This window comes from Ictidomys tridecemlineatus, chromosome 5 (assembly GCF_052094955.1).
Source record: "Ictidomys tridecemlineatus isolate mIctTri1 chromosome 5, mIctTri1.hap1, whole genome shotgun sequence".
Classification (NCBI taxonomy): Eukaryota; Metazoa; Chordata; class Mammalia; order Rodentia; family Sciuridae; genus Ictidomys; species Ictidomys tridecemlineatus.
In genome coordinates, this window is record NC_135481.1 from 11,823,827 (window position 1) to 11,841,866 (window position 18,040).

The 18,040-nt window shown below is 43.2% G+C and overlaps 1 protein-coding gene and 1 non-coding gene across 10 annotated transcripts in view; both read left to right on the forward strand.

The window, feature by feature from the left end:
• The window catches only part of Celf6 (CUGBP Elav-like family member 6), a 34,281-nt gene extending 29,406 nt beyond the window's left edge, over positions 1-4,875 (forward strand). For 7 of the 9 annotated variants that reach the window (XM_078049344.1, XM_040274338.2, XM_021728071.3 and 4 more), the window contains one exon: positions 387-541. In XM_078049344.1, the coding sequence (XP_077905470.1) occupies positions 387-514 (128 nt within the window). In that variant the 3' untranslated portion in view covers positions 515-541. Of the gene's footprint in view, positions 1-386; positions 543-1,232 lie in introns of those variants that run through there. The other 2 variants (XR_013438707.1, XM_021728077.3) reach the window with 2 other exon arrangements.
• Positions 4,876-13,770: 8,895 nt separating this feature from the next.
• LOC120886992 (U6 spliceosomal RNA) lies at positions 13,771-13,878 on the forward strand. The gene has a single exon (XR_005730168.1). It is a non-coding gene; the product is annotated as a U6 spliceosomal RNA (small nuclear RNA).
• Positions 13,879-18,040: the final 4,162 nt, after the last annotated feature.

Consider the following 18,040-nt stretch of genomic DNA (forward strand, 5'->3'; position numbering starts at 1 on the left):
TTGGAGTTTGACAAGAGCCAGAATCATCTGGTTCTGGGACCAAAGATACCCTCCAACTCCAACTACAATTCTGAGGACTAGAATGGGAGTAGTAGAGGGAGACAGCCAATCCAAGCAGGGAAAGACAGGGAAAGACCCAACCAACACACTGCCCCACTTCTCCCACAGAGTTATCTCCCATCCTTCCAAGAATCACGCCTTAGGAATCTCCGACCATCTGCATTTATGGGTGGGCTTCTTATGTATATTGCATGCACACACGTAAAAATGGAGAGGTATTTGGAACTGGCCTGAGGAACTTGGGAAATGAGGGGGTTGGTTAAAAAGAAAGGAGGCCCTGCTAGGCAGGTTTAGCAGCTAACCTCTTTGCCCACCCCCATGCCCAGGGTTTGTTAGTTTTGACAATCCAACCAGTGCCCAGACTGCTATTCAGGCCATGAACGGCTTTCAAATTGGCATGAAGAGGCTCAAGGTCCAGCTAAAGAGGCCTAAGGATGCCAACCGGCCTTACTGATCTGCTCTCACTGACTAGCCACAGAAAGGTGAGTCTCAGATGGATGCCAGGCAAATGGGATAAAGAGAAGAGCCAGGACTAGAAAGAATCCTTGGATGGAGAGTTTTTCCTTCATTCTAAGGACCAAGATAAATTAGACAATATTCCTGTCTCCATAGGCTGGGAGATACACAAAAGGCCCTAGAGAGGGCTCTGAGAATGAAAGTTTGGCTAGTTTTTAAAGAGTCTTATAGCCTGTGTTCTGACTTTACACTGAAGGTGGTAAAGAACCATTGAGGAGTTTGAACAAAGAAGAGACAAGATATAAGGGCTGAGGTAATGACAGTGAACTCGGAGATGAGGGGAGAGAAGCAAATATACTCAAGAGGCAGTATATGCAGGCCAGGTGGGTGATGGACAGAGAGATGACAAGTTCTAGTTTCTGGCCAGGTCATGGGTCCTTAGAAGGCTGTCTGCAACTTTTAGAGGTGTTCTCACTATCCCTTAAGGTCCACCTGGCCTTGCCTCACTTATACTGCTCCAGGAACCCTTTGCAGGGGCATTGGGAATCATCTGCCTAAGACCCAGGATCTGGCGTTGGTGTACCAGGATGCTGCCAAGAAGAGAGGTCTAGCTACTCATCTACATTGTCATTAAGCAGGCAGGCTGCTCTTGTTTTTCCCTCTACGGTGATTTTTACCTTCCCCCTCTCTCCTTATCAATTAATACCCAACAACAGAAACTGACGAGTGAGAAGAAAGGGAAGAAAAAGCACAGAAACGCTGGAGCAGCCCTTCCGGAAGGAGCAGCTGCAGATGGAAGTGGATCAGACCTGAGGCTGGCGCCTGGGGCTCAGGCCACTCAAGGATTGTTCTTATCAAGTGGGTTGTTCTGCACCTGTGGCAGAGAGCTCAGGCTGTCAGGGCAACCAGGACTGGTTGAGAACTGACTGTCTGGGGAACCAGCAGAGGGCCTTGGGGGTGCCAAGGGCTTCTCTACAAGGGAAGCCCAGATTTACTTCTTTCAAAATCATATCATTCCTTAGAGTTTAGGGACCAAAGGACTATTGCTTTTTTTAAGAATATATATATATCTATATCTATATAAATTAAAACAAACAAGAAAAAACCACAAGAGAAATTAAAAAAGACAGTATAGAGTCTCATAAAAGCTGCCTTTAAATATCCCTAGGAGACAGGGTGAAGGAGACCTTTGATAGCACCAGCCTAGGCAATGGGAGGGCGTGGAAAGATTGTCTTGTGTCTCATCCCCTCTTAAACCACTCCCCCACCCTTCCCTTTTCAAGATAATTAAGGACTCAAGAGGTCCAGGCTCATAAAAAGAAGGTTATGGAAGCAGTGAACCTATAATCTCCAATCTCCAGCCTCAGAGGTCATCCCTGAGGAGGCCCCAAGAGGGGTTCAGGCCTGCCTTGATTCTGTCATCCTACAAGGACTCCTGGGCAGCAGAAGTGATAACCTCCCTTTCCTTCTCAATGGCTTCTCTCATGGAACCACTGCTTTCCCAAGAAGGAAGAAAGAGGGAGTTTTGGCCACATGAGCTTTTTTCATCCCAGTCAGTCCAAATAGACAGAGGCCTTGCCTTTGGCTGAACTGAGACACCTCCTGTTTCTCCTCCCCTTGAGCCAGCCCCAGTGTCCCCTTGCTCCAGGCCACCTTCTGTCTCTTAAATTTCCCTACCTATAAAGTAGATTCAAGATATACGTAGAGGGCTGTGACAACAGACTTGGAAGGTTTGCTACTGTATATACTGCCATTGAGAAGGGGATAATTTTCAATATGTAGAAGCTTCAGAATTAGGGGTCCCTGTTTACCCAGGACCTGGGAGGGAAATAGATGTTTTGCCAAAATACTTCTTCATTCCTTTAAAAAGTACATCTTTCCTATGCAAGAGTGTCTCATATGTGCTTATCCAAGGTGCTTTTAGATGGTGAGCAGTGTTCAGCTTAGAAGTGGTGTGTGCTCTGTCTGTCCGTCTTTGTCTGTCTGTTGTATCCAGTGGGTGCCATATAAAGCTGATCAATGGTGGTGCTTCCTGCCTGCTTCTGTGAGATGGGCAAAAGATTCCGCTTAGAAAACCGTGATTCACCTTGCCTTGGTCAGTCTTTCCTGTGCCCACAGGCCCTGCTCATATTTTTCCAGGGGGATAATTTTCTCTCTACCCCATAGAAATGAATTAGCCTAGTCTGAGGCCCCAGCTGTGTGTGGGAGCTCTCTAGTTCCCAGATGTTGCTGATGTTGGAGGTCTCTGATCTGATAACAGTCAGACAGTAAAGAATGTGGGGTGGGGTCAGAGGATTCTTCCTTCATATGGTTTCTAAGAAAACTTGTTCCCACCTGTTCCTCTTGTCTTTGACTCATTTTTGGAGGGAATGGGAATAAAAATTAACATTACCAGGTAAGGCTCAGTGTACATCCACCAATAATTTTCATCAGAGAGAGGAACCAGTGCTAAGGGGATGTGTATACCAGCATAATGCTGACACATAGTTGGAGTACCCTGGACACAGGTGGGGATATGCAGCCCCTGCACACTCGAACAGATATTCACCTAGAGGAAAAGAGAGCTCTCAGTGTTAGGTGCTAAACATGGTTCTGGGTGCTGGGACTTAGGTGCAGACTACAATACCTGGATAAGGGGAAAGACAGGCCATGAATGCAGTTACAATGGAGGGTCACACAGGGTCTGTGCCAGTAGGAAGAAGAAAACCAAATTTGGGCTTATTGGTAGGGGAGATCAGAGAAAGTCTTTCTGAAGGAGATTAAGAAAGAGGAGTGTAATCCCAGCGGTTTGGGAGGCTGAGGCAGGAGGATCACAATTTCTAGGCCAGCATCAGCAACTTAGTGAGGCCCTAAGCAGCTTAGCAAGACTCTGTCTCAAAATAAAAGATAAAATAAAAGGGCTGGGGATGTGGCTCAATGGTTAAGTGCCCCTGGGTTCAATCTCTGGCATCCAAAAAAATAAAAAAAAATAGAAAAAAGAAAAAAAAAAGATGTAGGCGTGTCACCAAGGATAAACTGGAACAATTTGGACTAAGTCTTTGGAAAGCTGCATCATTTTGAAAAATTATTTTTATCTACCAAGAAATAATACTGGTTACCATTTATTTCATTGTCTACCATGTTTCAGATAATGGGCACACCAGATAAGACTGACCCATTTCTATTTCTACCCTGAATCTTAACTCATTTCTGAGTCATGTTAAGACACTTGCACCAAAATGACATTTAGGATATTTTGCTTCATACTATAGGGTGTGAGCTAGGGACTGGCCAACTGACTCCGTAGTTTCAGAGTTTAATATGATCTAGACCAGGGGACAGCAAACTATGAGCTTGTGGGCCAAATTTGGCCTATGGCCTATTTTATATAATGTACAAACTAAGAATGGTTTTTACATTTTTAAAGTGTTTTCTAAGCAAAGAAAAAGAAACAAAATGAGACAAAGGCCATAGGTGGCTCATAAAGCCTAAAATAGTTATTTTCTCCTTTAGACAAAAAGTTTGCTGACCCCTAATAAAATTGTAGAAGACTTGCATAATGTCTGAATTTGAAAAATATGGTATTTGTGTCTCTGTTTGTGTGTACATGTATTAGTCTATACTTTTTTCTGTTGCAAGTATCAAAAACTCAAACCTGGTTAAGCCAATAGGAGATTAATTAGTGTACATAACTGATAAATCAAAGGATGTGTCTGCCTTCAGACCTGGATGTCTAGAGGTTCAATGATGATTTTTCTATTTCTTGACTTTACTTCCTTCTTTTTGGTCTATCTAGCTCTAGCTCTGAAATCCTAGGGACAACTTTGGCCAGCTTTGGACATGAACCTATCTCTAGGATGGAAGATTGGGCCACCATAATTGACAACTTCACCAGGACTGTGAGGAGGAGAGAAATGGGTCCCCAAAGGAAGGAATGATGGGCAGATAAGCAATATGTGTTCAGTATATTTCACCCTTTATTTCATCCACCTATACTTTTCTTAATAAGCATACAATTTCAAAATGTACCTGCCTAATAATGCAGTGATTCTAAACCCAACCAAAAACATACTCACCCACTTCCAGTGGTAGAGAAAACAGTGTCATATCTAGTTGCTTTACTCATTCAGGGTCTCTTGATCAGGTATGGATATGAATTATTAAGATTTTGCAATTGATAGCTAAAAGATAAGTTTAGTTATCCCTATATAATCAATATGAAATAGCAGAGGAAAATGGGATCACAATTTTGAAAAAGTCTTCCATTTGGAATAAGGGAGAAGAGAAAACAATCTCTAATCTACAGCGCACAGCAAGCGCATCCTTCTAGACAGTGGAGTGAATTTCTTATCAATAAAATTAATTGGTCTTGGTCCTTTCCATGGGGGAAATATCTCCTTTATCCATTGTTGTTTATGGACATCCCTAAGATGACCCATCTATAACTGTAACATCCCACTTCCCTCTGACATGGTTTTGGGATAAAGATTACGTTAGAAATCCAGCATGCCCAGATCTCTCTTTATCAGATATGTGGATTCTCTGATTCCTGGGCTCTCTGTGAACTAGTAACCATCATCAAGAATCTTTTTTTTTTTTAATTTAGTGAATGAGAGTAGCCAGGGGAAATTTTTTTTAAAGAGAGAGGGAGGGAGGGAGGGAGGGAGGGAGGGAGAGAGGGGGAGAGAGAGAGAGAGAGAGAGAGAGAGAGAGAGAGAGAGAGAGAGAGAGAGAGGGAGGGAGAGAAAGAGAGAGAGAGAATTTTTTTAATATTTTATTTTTTAGTTTTCAGCGGACACAACATCTTTGTTTGTATGTGGTGCTGAGGATCGAACCTGGGCTACACGCATGCCAGGCAAGCTTGAGCCACATCCCCAGCCCCGCATCATCGAGAATCTTGCTGATACTTCTTCCAAGAGTTTTTTTCTAGCCTTCAGAAATATGGTTTACATCTCTAGCATCACACTTTAACTATTCCTCTCAACTTCATGGCTTCCATAGTGGCCTGTCTATGGTGGTGCTCACAAAGTCATAATTTCTATTTGACTCATGGCTCATTCATGCTCCAGTGACCTTGGCCCTGATCAGTCAAAATTCCTTAGTGAAGCCAAACATGATGGTGCATGCCTATGATCTCTGTGGCTCAGGAGGCTGAGGCAGGAAGATTGCTAGTTCAAAACCAGCCTCAGCAACCTAGCAACTTAGCAAGACCCTAAAAAACTTAAAGACTCTCCCAAAGTAAAATATACTAAAAGGGCTGGAGATGTTTCTCAGTGGTTAGTGCCCCTGGGTTCAATCCCCAATTAATAAAAAAAATCCTGAGCAGTGCTAGCTCCTAGGCCTCAGTCCCAAGGAGATTCTTAGGACACTACTGAAGCAACCAAGCATACACTCATTCTGTCCAGCAATAGGCAGCTTGCTTCACTCCTCTCCCTCCAGAACACAACCTATTATTACACTGAGTTTAAAGCACCAAAGGATACCTGAGGAAATTCTTTCAGTTGACACTGATTATGGGGCCCTCTGATAATCTCTAGAGCTTGGGGACTGTCAGGAGAGTCTTTAGCCTTCAGCAGCTCTCCTATAATGAATTTCTCTCCTTGGATGCAACCTGGGTGTCCTGGATATGAGGAGCAAAGACTTTTGGTCTGAGATGGGTTTGGTGACCTCTGTCCTTGGAAATGGCTCTCCTGTGTACTCTGACCAGATCTAGAGGCTCACCCCTGTCTCTGTGCAGCAATGACCTCCAAAAGAGGGTGCTATGGATGTGGAGATCACAGAATCTCCTTGATTCTTTCCAATTTTAGTTCTAATCTTCGGTATCTACTCTTCTGTGCTGGCCCCATTGTGACATGACAAAACCCAGCAGGGAATCAGAGGCTATTTGTGGCCTCTGGGCCTCCTTGCATGGTCAGTATATTTTATATTCCATTACACAGACTGGTGTTCTACCTCTTGGGTTCAGGGATCTCAGAGCCTATGCAGGCCATGCAGCTACTATCTTCCAGTCTGAGGCCTGGATCTGGATTTTCCCATCCAGGCGATATCCTGGAAGGCTGAGTTGGGTAACTAAGTCAAGTGCAAACTCAGAAAGGGCAGAGGGCCACTTTTTTTCTTCCTTCAGACACAGCTATTAAAATGTCCTCCACCTTTTAGCAGCTTGGATTGATCAAAGCCTTTAAGTGGCCATCTGTTGATGGAACTTTGAACACCTTCTAGCCTCCTGCCCTCTAGCTACCTAAGAGCACAGAGACCCAGAAGACAGCCTGCAGGCCTAGGTAGGGCTTTTCCCAAGGGATGTCTTAGATGCTCATCAGAAAATGCAGAGGACCATGAAGAAAGCCTGTAGAATGAGCCTCAGCTTCTTGGAAAGTAGTCCAGAAATGACTTGACCTATGACCTTGTCACTGGGTTCCTGAGAGAAAGCCAGGGGTCAGGGCTAAGTTCCCTGCATTTGAGAAGGAAAAATCTGCTGTGTTCTCAGGTCTTTTTACTATCCAACTATTAGGAATCAGTATTGAGATGGGGACATTGATTATGTCTCTATGTCTTAACCCAGTCCTCTAGAAAACAGATTCTGAGGCAGAGGGCCAGAATTAAATGATGACTATTTGGGAAGGTGGAAGCCTAGGATAGGGGCAGAGAGAGAAGTGCAGAGAAAGGAAGCAACGTAAGACAGTGTATTACTGTGTTCACTACTATGTCACATAAATCATGAAGACAGAGCAGGTCACATGACAGTCACAAGTGTTTGCTAGGTACATGGTGTTTGCAAGGAGAAGCTGCAACTTGGAGCAGTTGCCCAATAGGAGATTTTGGAAGGAATTTATCCATCTGTTCTCCTCTCATCTGTTTTCCACTGGCCAAGGTACACCCCACAGAGAGCTAATTCCCCTAAACTTAACAGTAGCATTATTTGCTGCCTGTATGGCTTCTGGGGAAGTCAGCTCTAATGGCCTGCCACATGGAATTTCCACCAAAGTTGTGAAAGTAGAGAGATTACATGGTTTAGGCATGGTACCACCCAAAAGAGAAAAAGGGAGGTAACCTAGAGAGTACAAGAAAGTGCATGAGGATTATGACCAATATATTCCACCTTCTTCCCCAGGATTCATAGTCAAGGACCCCAGAAATCAGGCCACAGGCACTGCCTGAATTCAAAGCCAAATAAATCTTATTTAACTGAGGGGGTAGAAGCATTCAGTCCCTCCCCTTTCTGGAACTTCACAAGCCCTAAGCTCTAGCCTCTCTCCACCTCTGTGTTTTGTTCTCATTCACCTTAGCTTAGAGAAGAGGATTTGACTTTACATTATGCAAGATGCATGATTATTTGGCCCTTGGCATTCTGGATTTCTGGCCTAAGGCAGAAAAGGCAACTCTAAACAAAGCTGTATAGTGTTCTAATTCTGCCAGCATGGTGGAAAGCTAAATTGCAGGATCTTTTGGAAAATCTCAAGAAGAGGCCAACACACTCCAACATCTAGATAATTTTTTTCTAGCACGTCCCTGAAATCTCCAATTTTTTTTTTTGGTACTAGGCATTGAAATCAGGGACACTTGATCACTGAGCCTCATCTCCAACCCTATTTTGTATTTTATTTAGAGACAGGGTCTCCTTGAGTTGCTTAGCACCTCGCTTTTGCTGAGGCTGGCTTTGAACTTGCGATCTTCCTGTCTCGACCTCCTGAGCAGGGGTCACAGGTGTGTGCCACCACACCAGGCAAATCTCCATCTCTAATGGATGCATTATCTACATCTCAATATAAAATAGAGTTTAACTAAATAGTGTGTGTGTGTGTGTGTGTGGGTGTGTGTGTGTGTGTTTACTGGCAGATTGAACCCTGGAGTGCTCTGCTACTGAGCTATGTCTCCAACCCTTTTATTTTATTGCTAAATTGCCTAGCCTGGCCTCAAACTTGCAGAACTCTTGTATCAAGCTCCTGAGTCATTGGAATCACAAATGTGTGCCATGGCACCCAGCTAACCAGCTAATTTGACATCACCCAACAGGGATTTCTAACTTCCCAGTCAAGAGTGATCAAATCATCACTGACTCCATTTGACTCCAGTTCCAGCAATTACACATTCCATTGTTTGCTTATCACCTTTCATTTCTATATTAGCACTAATGTAATTACAAATGATAGTAACTAATATAAAATAGCTTAATACAAAAAGGGAACTGAGAAGTGAATAGCATTACTGACCTCAGGCAGGGCCGAACTAGAAGGCTCAAAAAATATCACCAGGTCTCTCTTGCTCCATCTCTCAGTGCTCTGCTTCCCTTTAAGCTGTGGCTCTACTCTTTTTCCTACCAGATAAGTACTCTCTCCATATAGCAGAGAGAGCTGGGTGCCAGCAGTTTCAATCTCATATCCTTTTTCTTTTTTTGGGGGGTACCGAGTTTTGAACTAACGGGGACTCGACCACTGAGCCACATCCCCAGTCCTATTTTTGCATTTTATGTAGAGACAGGGTCTCACTGAGTTATTTAGCTCCTCCTTTTTTTCTGAGGCTGGCTTTAAACTTGTGATCCTCCTGCCTCAGCCTCCCAAGCCGCTGGGATTACAGGCGTGCACCACCATGCCCAGCCCAATCTCATATCCTTGTAACACCATGTCCTCCAAAGCAAGAGAGCTTTGATAGGGAATATTATGATTGGCTCTACTTAGGTCACAAACTTGTACCGGAACTAATAACTTTGGTTGGAATGATGGTCTCCTCTACCTGACCTGATGGGTCATGTATCCATCTCTATGGGGCAGAGATAAAGGTGGCATTGTGACTATCAGTCCCATTAAGTACTTACGAAATGTGAATACATGCTCTGCATGACCTATAAGAATGTTTAATTTGGCCTGGCTGGAGGTTAGATGCACATGAAAGGGCAGTGAGAGTCAAGTAGGGACTAGATCCAGAGAAAGTATATAAATTTTATGCTAAGGGCAGCAGGGAGCCATTGGAATGTTTTAATCGAGAAGTGATATGATCAGATTTGGATTTTAGAAAGATCCCCAGGCAGCTAAGTGGAGAATAGATTTGAGCAATACATACTAGATAAAGAGTCTAGTAAGGTTGCTAGTGAAATAGTTCTACTGATGAGGAGTCGTAATATAAAGGGACTGATTTAAGATGTATTGAGATTAAATTTAAGATGTTTAGGGAACTGAGTCAAGCTGGTCAGGGTGATTATAGACATGAAGCTTGCTGTGTTTACTAACATGCTGAGCATATTGCTTTTCTTGCTTGTCTTCCTCTATTACTACCTAGCCATCAGCAATCCCCAAAAAGGAATGAAAGTGATGGTTCCATCCCAGTGTTCCAAGAGACAGGGTGAGGCAAGATGGAGGGTGGGAGGGGCCTTCACACTTCACTTCATCCCCCTACCCATCATAGCATGGCAGCAATTATTACATATGAATTCTTCCAAAAAACTCAAAGTATTCCTTACCCATGGAACAAGAAGCTGCCACTGAATCGGGGCCAGTTTAGGGGCTGCTTTTTTCTGTTGTCTCCCCCTCAATAAAAAAGTAAACATATTGGTATTCAGGAGGTAGCTCAGTGGTACAGCACTTGTCTAGCCCATTGAGGAGCTGGATTCAATCTCCAGTTCCATAAAAAAATAAAAATTTTAAGATTTTTACAAGGTAAAATTGATTCAGTTTAAATGAGGATAGAAATCTAAAATTCTTCCTTCTCAAGGTTCAGGCTGAATAAATCATAGATGATATTTACTAAGGAACATAAAAGAAATTTAGAGTGAGAAGATGAGTCTGCCTGTGAGGTATCCAAGTGGAGCTGTTTCAAAGGCAATTCATCCAAAAGGCAACTTGAAATTCAAGGTTAGGATGGAGATATAGATTTTGGAAGCCCAGTTTATAGGTGTGTGTCTCTAATGCTGATTTAAACAGAAAACATTTGTTGGAAGGGCACTAGTTTGGGTACTATGATTCAGGTAGGAGACCCAAGATTAGAAAATAGGTAGGAACAATGGAAGGCGAGTTCACCAGAACCAGCCCAGCAAGAACATTGCTCCTGCTGTTATCTTCAGACACTGGATGTCACCACCACCAATTCCCACATCACAGCTGCTGGGCATGAGATTAGGCTGAGCCTACTGTGGCAACTGTCACTGGGATGAATTCTCCATGGTTTTATTTCTCTGAATCATTTCAGAATCTCCATTTCCGGGGATTGCTTGGCTAAGCCTAGGTCATATGCTTCTGTCTTACCTGCTGAAGATCTGGGAAAGTAAAGATCCAAACTTTTGGTGTCTGTCATGGAAGGCAGGCTCTGCTTATCTATATGATTTGTAACGTAAGAAGAGGATTCAGATTCTGAGAAGCCTAAAATGAGCTAGGTCTGCTTCACCAGGGTGCTGTTGAAATCACCGGAAAGCATGATAAGAGAAAAAAAAAAAAGGCTTATGCTGGCCTGTTTTCTTATTTAAATAGTAAATTAAGGAAAAGGAGTCTATTAAGAATGCAGTGAAGGAATCACATGAGAAAGAAACTGGAAGAGGCTATTTCAAAGGAGCCAACAGAGGTTGAGAGGATAGGATGATCAACAATGCCGAATGACATCAAGTGGTTTACCAAGCCTGAATATTTCCAGTGGACCTGGCAGTTCAGAAGTCATTTGTAATTTTGGCGAAAGCATTTTCAGTAGAGATTCTGGGAAGACTCAGATGGCACCCATGGAAGTGTAGATGCAGAGTATAGACTACTACTAGAAGCTTGACTGCAGGCAAGAAAAACCAGTAGCATATCAGATTAAAACAGGATTTTTTTAAAAGGTTGGGCTAATTGATCATATTTGTGTGCTAAGATTAAAGAGTAGAAAAGAGGAAAGTGTTGAATATACATGAAGGAAAGGGTAAGCAAAGGAGCAGTTAGCAAAGAGGCAAAAAGGAGATACAGATCACAATGAAAGGATTAACCTTGGATTTGAAGGGAGACCTCCACTCGGCTTTGTGAAATATAAAAGATGGGAGAGAGCCAATGTCAGGGGAGAGAAAGTGGAGGCAGCAACCCTCATGGCCTTTATTTTATCTGTGAAACAGAATGATGGATGGTGTGGAAGGGATGCTTGTTACACTGAGAGCTCAGCTAATGAGACTATGTATTGGGTACAAGTTAAGTGAGCTTAAGCAATTTGTTCTAGATAAAGAGTGATTCACAGAACTCCAAGGTCAGAGGGCCTCACAAAGTGTCTGAGAAGCCACCAGGAGCTAGAGAACTATCTTGTCATTTCTAGTTTCTACTTCTCCATGCTTCATTCTGTGTCCTAGAATGTCTTTATCCATTCTCATTTCACATAATAGGTGGGAGATGGATAGAGTCTAGTTAGAACCATAATCTCTCAGCCCTATTTCAGATTCCCAGGAGAGAATATTTGTTTAGTATAGATGAGATCAGGAATACACTTACAGTTCAATAAACTGCAACCAGGGTGCCAGGAGTCACAAAATACAAAAATGGCCCTGAAGCTTGTGGATTTGGAGTGTGAATGTGGGAAATATAATTTCCAAAGAATGGGCTCATGGGCTGGACTAACCTAAAATGGTTTCCACTTACAAGCTCAAGTCTGTAGGACTGAGTGGTTTCCTTCATCCTAGTTTAGGATGAGAGAATAGAGAAGATACATAGTTAAAATTACCCATGAATGTTTTTTTTTAAAGATTAAGGTCAATCATACTAACAAAAATGCCATTAATATGACTGACTTAAAGACATGGAATGGAGGGGCTAGGTAGTAGCTCAGTGGTAGAGCACTTGCCTAGCATGTGTGAGGCACTGGGTTCAATCCTCAGTACCACATAAAAATAAATAAATAAAACAAAGGTATTGTGTCCATCTATAACAAAATATTTTTTCAAAAATATCGGGAATGGATAGGAAAATAAGCAAGGCCAGGAAGGTCCTGAAAAACTATGAAGCAGTTGAGATTCACCATGAGTAACTGAGTAGTTGTGTGAGATGGTAAGGGTTCAGGAGGGGGAGTCCTGGAAGGTTATAGAATTCTGGAGTTGAACATTTCACTGAAGGAGTCAGAACTCCTGTGCCTACCCAAAAGTGCTGTATTCACACTCCCATACACATGTGGTTCTCAGAAGCTATTATGGGACCCTGCATTAGGGAGTAGGACCAACTCTTTCCCCAACTACTCTGACCTTCTGCACTCTGCAATTGGGCTATATTCCTTACTTTTTCAGTTATTATATACAATGGGTGTGTCAAACTGAGATACTGTTGTGGCCCAGGCTGAGTGGCAAGGTGAACAGAGGTGGTCATTGAAATGAAAATCAGTCAGAAAGGGGCTGAAGATATACAAATGTAAAAGAGAATCCTTACTGGGAAAATTCTGACATAAGTTCAGAAGCAATAAATATGGCATGTGGTTTTTTCATTTAGGGTTAAGGCCCTCCTTGTATGTGCTGTGTCCAGCTAAAAAGAGGAAGTGAGGAAGAGGAGTATGTCCAAGATGAACCTTTTCCCATGAGTGCTGATGGAAAAGAAGGTTATATGGGAGCCCAAGACTGGTAAATATGAGAGGAAGTCTGGCCATTTCTAGGGATAATAACCATAAAACTACAATTTCAGCTTCCATTTATGGACTATAGATGCTCCTCAACTTACAATGGGATTATGCTCCAATTAACTCATTTAGTATACCTAACCCACTGAAAGAACATTATACTTAGCAACAGGGCACTACAAAGTATCAGTTGTTTACCCTCTTGATCTTGTGGCTGATTGGGCAACTTTGATCAGATGTTCTGCCCCACTGAGAGAGACTGCAGTGCATAATGCTATGTCCAAGAAAAGTACAGAATTCAAAGTATAGTTTCTATTAAATAGGTATTGGGTTTGAACCATCATAAATTAGAATGATCTTAAGTTGAACCATGTAAATTGGGACATCTGTACTTCCTAGTCAAAGGATTATGCTATTTACTTTTTGTGTGTGTGAGGATTGAATCCTTGCACATACTTAAGCAAGCATTCTACTACTGAGCTACACCCCCAGCCCTCTTTAATTTTTTATACCTTTGTTTTATTTATTTGTATGCGTTTTGCTGAGGATCAAACCCAGTGCTTCACACACTTATTTTATTTGTGAGTCATCATCTAGCTAAATTGCCCAGGCTGGCCTCAATTTGCCATCCTTCTGCTCAGCCTCCGGAGTAGCTAGGATTTTGGTGGTGTGCTGCTCGCTCGGCTTGCTGGCTACTTCAAATGTATTAATTTTAATCCTATGAAATTTCAGGTATTTGTGCTCATTTGGGGAGCATATATACTAAAATTGGAATAATATAGAATAGATTAGCATTCCCTGTGCAAATTCATGAAGCATTCCACATGAAAAAAGTTACAAATATTTGTTTATATCCTACAAAAATGGTTCAAACTAATACATATGGTTTAAGCTAATACTACCTCATTATACCTTCAATACAACAGCCCTGTGAAATAGGCATTATTGTCTCCAGTTCAAAGAAGAGAAAATATTGGTGCAACATGTCTATAATCCCAGCTACTAGGGATCTGAGACAGCAGGATCACAAGTTCAAACCCAACCTGGGCATTCAAGCAGACCCTGTCTCAAAAAATAAAAAGGACAGGGGACATAACTCAGCCATAGAAAGCTTGCCTTAACATATGTGAGGCCCTGGTTCACGCCCCAGTATCGAAGAGACGGGGGGGGGGGGGGGGGGGGGGGGGGGCGGACGGGGGGGGGCGGGGGGGGGAGAAACGGAGAGACACAGAAAGACAGAGACAAGGGTAGAATGAATAAAGACTCAGAAAATGAAAAGTTTTTATTTTAGATTGCACAATAAAGTGCTGAAACCAGGCTTTGAACCTACCTTAACTTAGAAGGTGAGGGTACTTTCCATACTGAAGCTACCAGGGGAAAAAATTAGTCAAACTGTAAGAATTAAAAGAGTCTAAGATATTTGACTCTCACTTTCTAAAGAGATTCTTGGAGTCAGTAATACCTGGGGAGAGGACGGGGCTCTAGGCCTCTGTGGGCCAACTCCCAGCGTTCAGTAAGGAGGATCCCTCCCAGCAAGCAGGTGGATTGCCTTACCTGCACATTCCTCCGAACCACAGAGGGAGCCAAACGCAAATATTCCTCCTTTGGAGAGCACTCCGCCCACTTCCCGGAGCCTCTCTTCTTTCTCCACTCCCCCCCCTCCAACCCACTGCGCAGGCGCCACCTTCTCGCTCCGTACCCCTCCCAACTAGCTACTATTGGACAAGCGCCCTGATACTGGCGTCCGGAGCGGAGGCGCGCCCGGCTGCCGGCCGCGCGGCGGTTGGTCAGGAGAGAGACACGTGATCGCGGTTGTCGTGGCGCGAGCGTGCGCAGTGTGGCCCAGCGCACCCGTGACGGAACGACTAGGCGTGGGGTGCGCGACCTCGCCCGCCCGGCCTGGTCCCCGCCCCTTGGCCCGCCGCTCCGCCCCCGCGGGGCGTCCCGGGCCGCTCGTCCCCTCAGCGGCGGCCGCGCGCGGCCCGGGGTCGCCGTGAGTACTCGCGAGGCTGGCCTGTGGGGCGGCCACCACGGGGACGGGGCGGGGCGGCCAGACCGCTGGAAGGGTGTGGGGTCTGCCCCGCCTCGGCGGCGGGGGATGAAATGAGGGGTTTGGACCAGGTGGTTCTGAGGGTGGCTCCTAGACTTAGGCTTCGCTCAGGCCGGGCGGCTGAACCACAGAAGCGGCCAGAGCTTTCTTGGGAAGGCAGGGGTTGGGTGTCTGGGGCTTCAGATTAAACCCGGAGAACTGTAACTGCTGCCTCAAGGGAGGCCCTAGGGCCTGCCCTAGAAGTGCGGGTGGCAGGGTGTTTTCAGGACCAGCCGCGTTCTCTCCTTCCGCCGGGTACCTGGGGTTGCGCTATCCTGCGGGAATCGCCACTCCCTGGCTCTTCTCTTCGCTCTTTGTTTAATGGCCTAGCCTTTCTGAGACTGGAACCCTCGGTATAGAGGGGAGTTTTTTTGTTTTTTGTTTTTTTACTTGCCCAAGACCACAAAGTTGGGAGTCAAGCCCAGAGTTTAAATGAGGAGATCAGAAGCTTCTCTGACTAGGCGTAGAAGATCCCCATGAACCTAGGGAAAAAGACCTTTATGATCCAGATTTGAGTCTTATTTACATTTGGTTTATTCCCATGGAAAGACATAAAGCATTCCATGGTAGTTGTCATCATTCAAAATAAACACTAAAGTTAACAACACCTTTCTTTGGGCATTATTCATATAGTCTATATTTGGCCCAACTTCTTGTGAAATACTCCCTCTTTATTTTATCATTTCAATAAAAAAGACATGTCTTGCTGAATTCATGAACAATTCCCTCAATTAATTAGTCTCATCACATGAATATTGGATGTAATTTGGACTTGTCAAATGATATAGTTCACCTATACTCCTAACCTTAAGCAAGTTGTATGACTTCCATATACCTGAGTGTATCTGCATAACATGAAAGCTTTGAACTAGGTAAACTTTCAACCTTATTTCTTATTTAAATGATTCTATGAATTCTATTAAAATGATCTGTGAATTCTGTGACCTACCACCTGCTTCCCCCCCTCCCCCCACTCTGCATGTTTTCTTTCTCTTTGTCTTGGGGATCTATCTCAGGGCCTTATGTGGCTATACTCTCTAGCTCTTAAACCCACTCACCTCTCTGAGAATGGTATTGAGAATAGACAGTAGAAGTCCCTTTCACTACATTAGCCTGGTTTGAAAATGCCAGTAATTTCTGAACGTCTCTTTTTGGACAGGAAAAACTCTCTGCCCTGAACTTTTTTTTTTTTTCCTCCTTGTGAAAGCAGCAGACGCTGAGCAGCAACAGCCTTTGGAGAGATGCTGAGTTTTTCTTGACTTCTACAGTGATAAAGACCCTGAAAAAGTTACTACTTCTGGCCTGTGTGGCCATCATCTTACCACTCATCCCCCAAGACAACCCAGCCTGAACATTAGTGCCTCCCTCTTTATTCCTCTGTGATCATCCAGATCAATGCTTGACTGTTTATTTTCAAATTTCACAAGCCCAGCCCCAGATCTTCATATTCTGGTTCTCAGCTGCTCTTGAAGGTGAATGAAGTCTTGCTGTTTAAAATCTGTTTTTGTTTTTTTTTAATGATTTTTGCCTATGCATGGAGGTGGTTTAGGTTATTATATGAATGTCTTGTTTGACTTAGTTATAGAGCAGAGAGCTCATTATTCAGTTAATATGTTAAGGAACTAAGAGCATAGTGAAAACAGTTAAAATCTATGCCATAGGGGGCTAGGGATGTGGCTCATGCAGTAGTGCACTTGCCTGGCATGCGGGCAGCCCGGGTTCGATCCTCAGCACCACATACAAACAAAGATGTTGTGTCCACCGAAAACTAAAAAATAAATATTAAAATTCTCTCTAAAAAAATCTATACCATAGAACTTACATTCTGATGGGAGATAAATGTATGCTAGACTGCAGTAAGTATTTTGGGAGAAGAGAAATAGTGCTAGTATATGTTGAATTGTTGCTATTTTATATAGGATAGTCAAGGTGACCTTTGAGCAGAATGTGGATATGTGCATTGAAAGGGAACAGTGGAGGCAACAGAAGTTTTTTAGGCAGTTGTTAGGGTAGCTTTGCTATCTACCATTTAACCCTTCATAGTTTAACAGATGTTTTGTTTTGTTTTTCCCTGCTGCATGTGGAGTCTTTAGTGGGGCAAAAAGTTGCTTGGTATACAGTTAGAGGTCTTTAGGAGTAGAAACAAGCAGGAGAAAAGGTTAGGGGTTAGTGTTTTTTTTTTTTTTAATGCATTTGTTGGGATCATTATGGATTTTTTATTTGGGGACTAGGTTCCAAGATGATCCCAGGGTTATTTTGTCCATAACAATTCAGACCATGTTTATTTGAGGATGTTCAGTATTGTTGAGGACTTTGTTGGATATGATTGTCGCATAATGGCTTATAGTAATATTGATGTTTTAAAAAACATAATGGCTCACTATTGAGAAATGACGGAGAAAAAGAGTGATTCTGGTTCTTAATTGTGGTGAGGATTGGTATGGTGAAGAATATTTAAAAATGAACTGGTTAGACAGAATAGCATAAACATTTGATCTGCCATCATCACATTTGGCTTTGAGGTTATTGTAGCATTATGAAGTAGAATAGATCCTTGTTCCAATCCCAGCTCTGCCATTTGAATTTAATGGCAGTACCTTATGTTTGTATAGTGTTTTCATGGTTCATTATCTTTATTTCATTTTATTTTTTGGTTCCAGGGATTGAACCCAGGAGCACTTAACCACTGAACCACATCCCTAGCCCTTTTTAAAGGTTTTTTTTTTTTTTTTTGAGACAGAGTCTCACTAAGTTGCTTAGGGTTGTTGAGGTTGGCTTTGAACTTGGAATCTTCCTTCCTCAGCTTCCCTAGCTGCTGGGATTAAAGGCATGCACCACTGTGCCTGGCATCCCCAGCCCTTTTTATTTTTATTTTGATGTAGGTCTCACTAAGTTGCTTAGGGCTCATCACATTGCTGA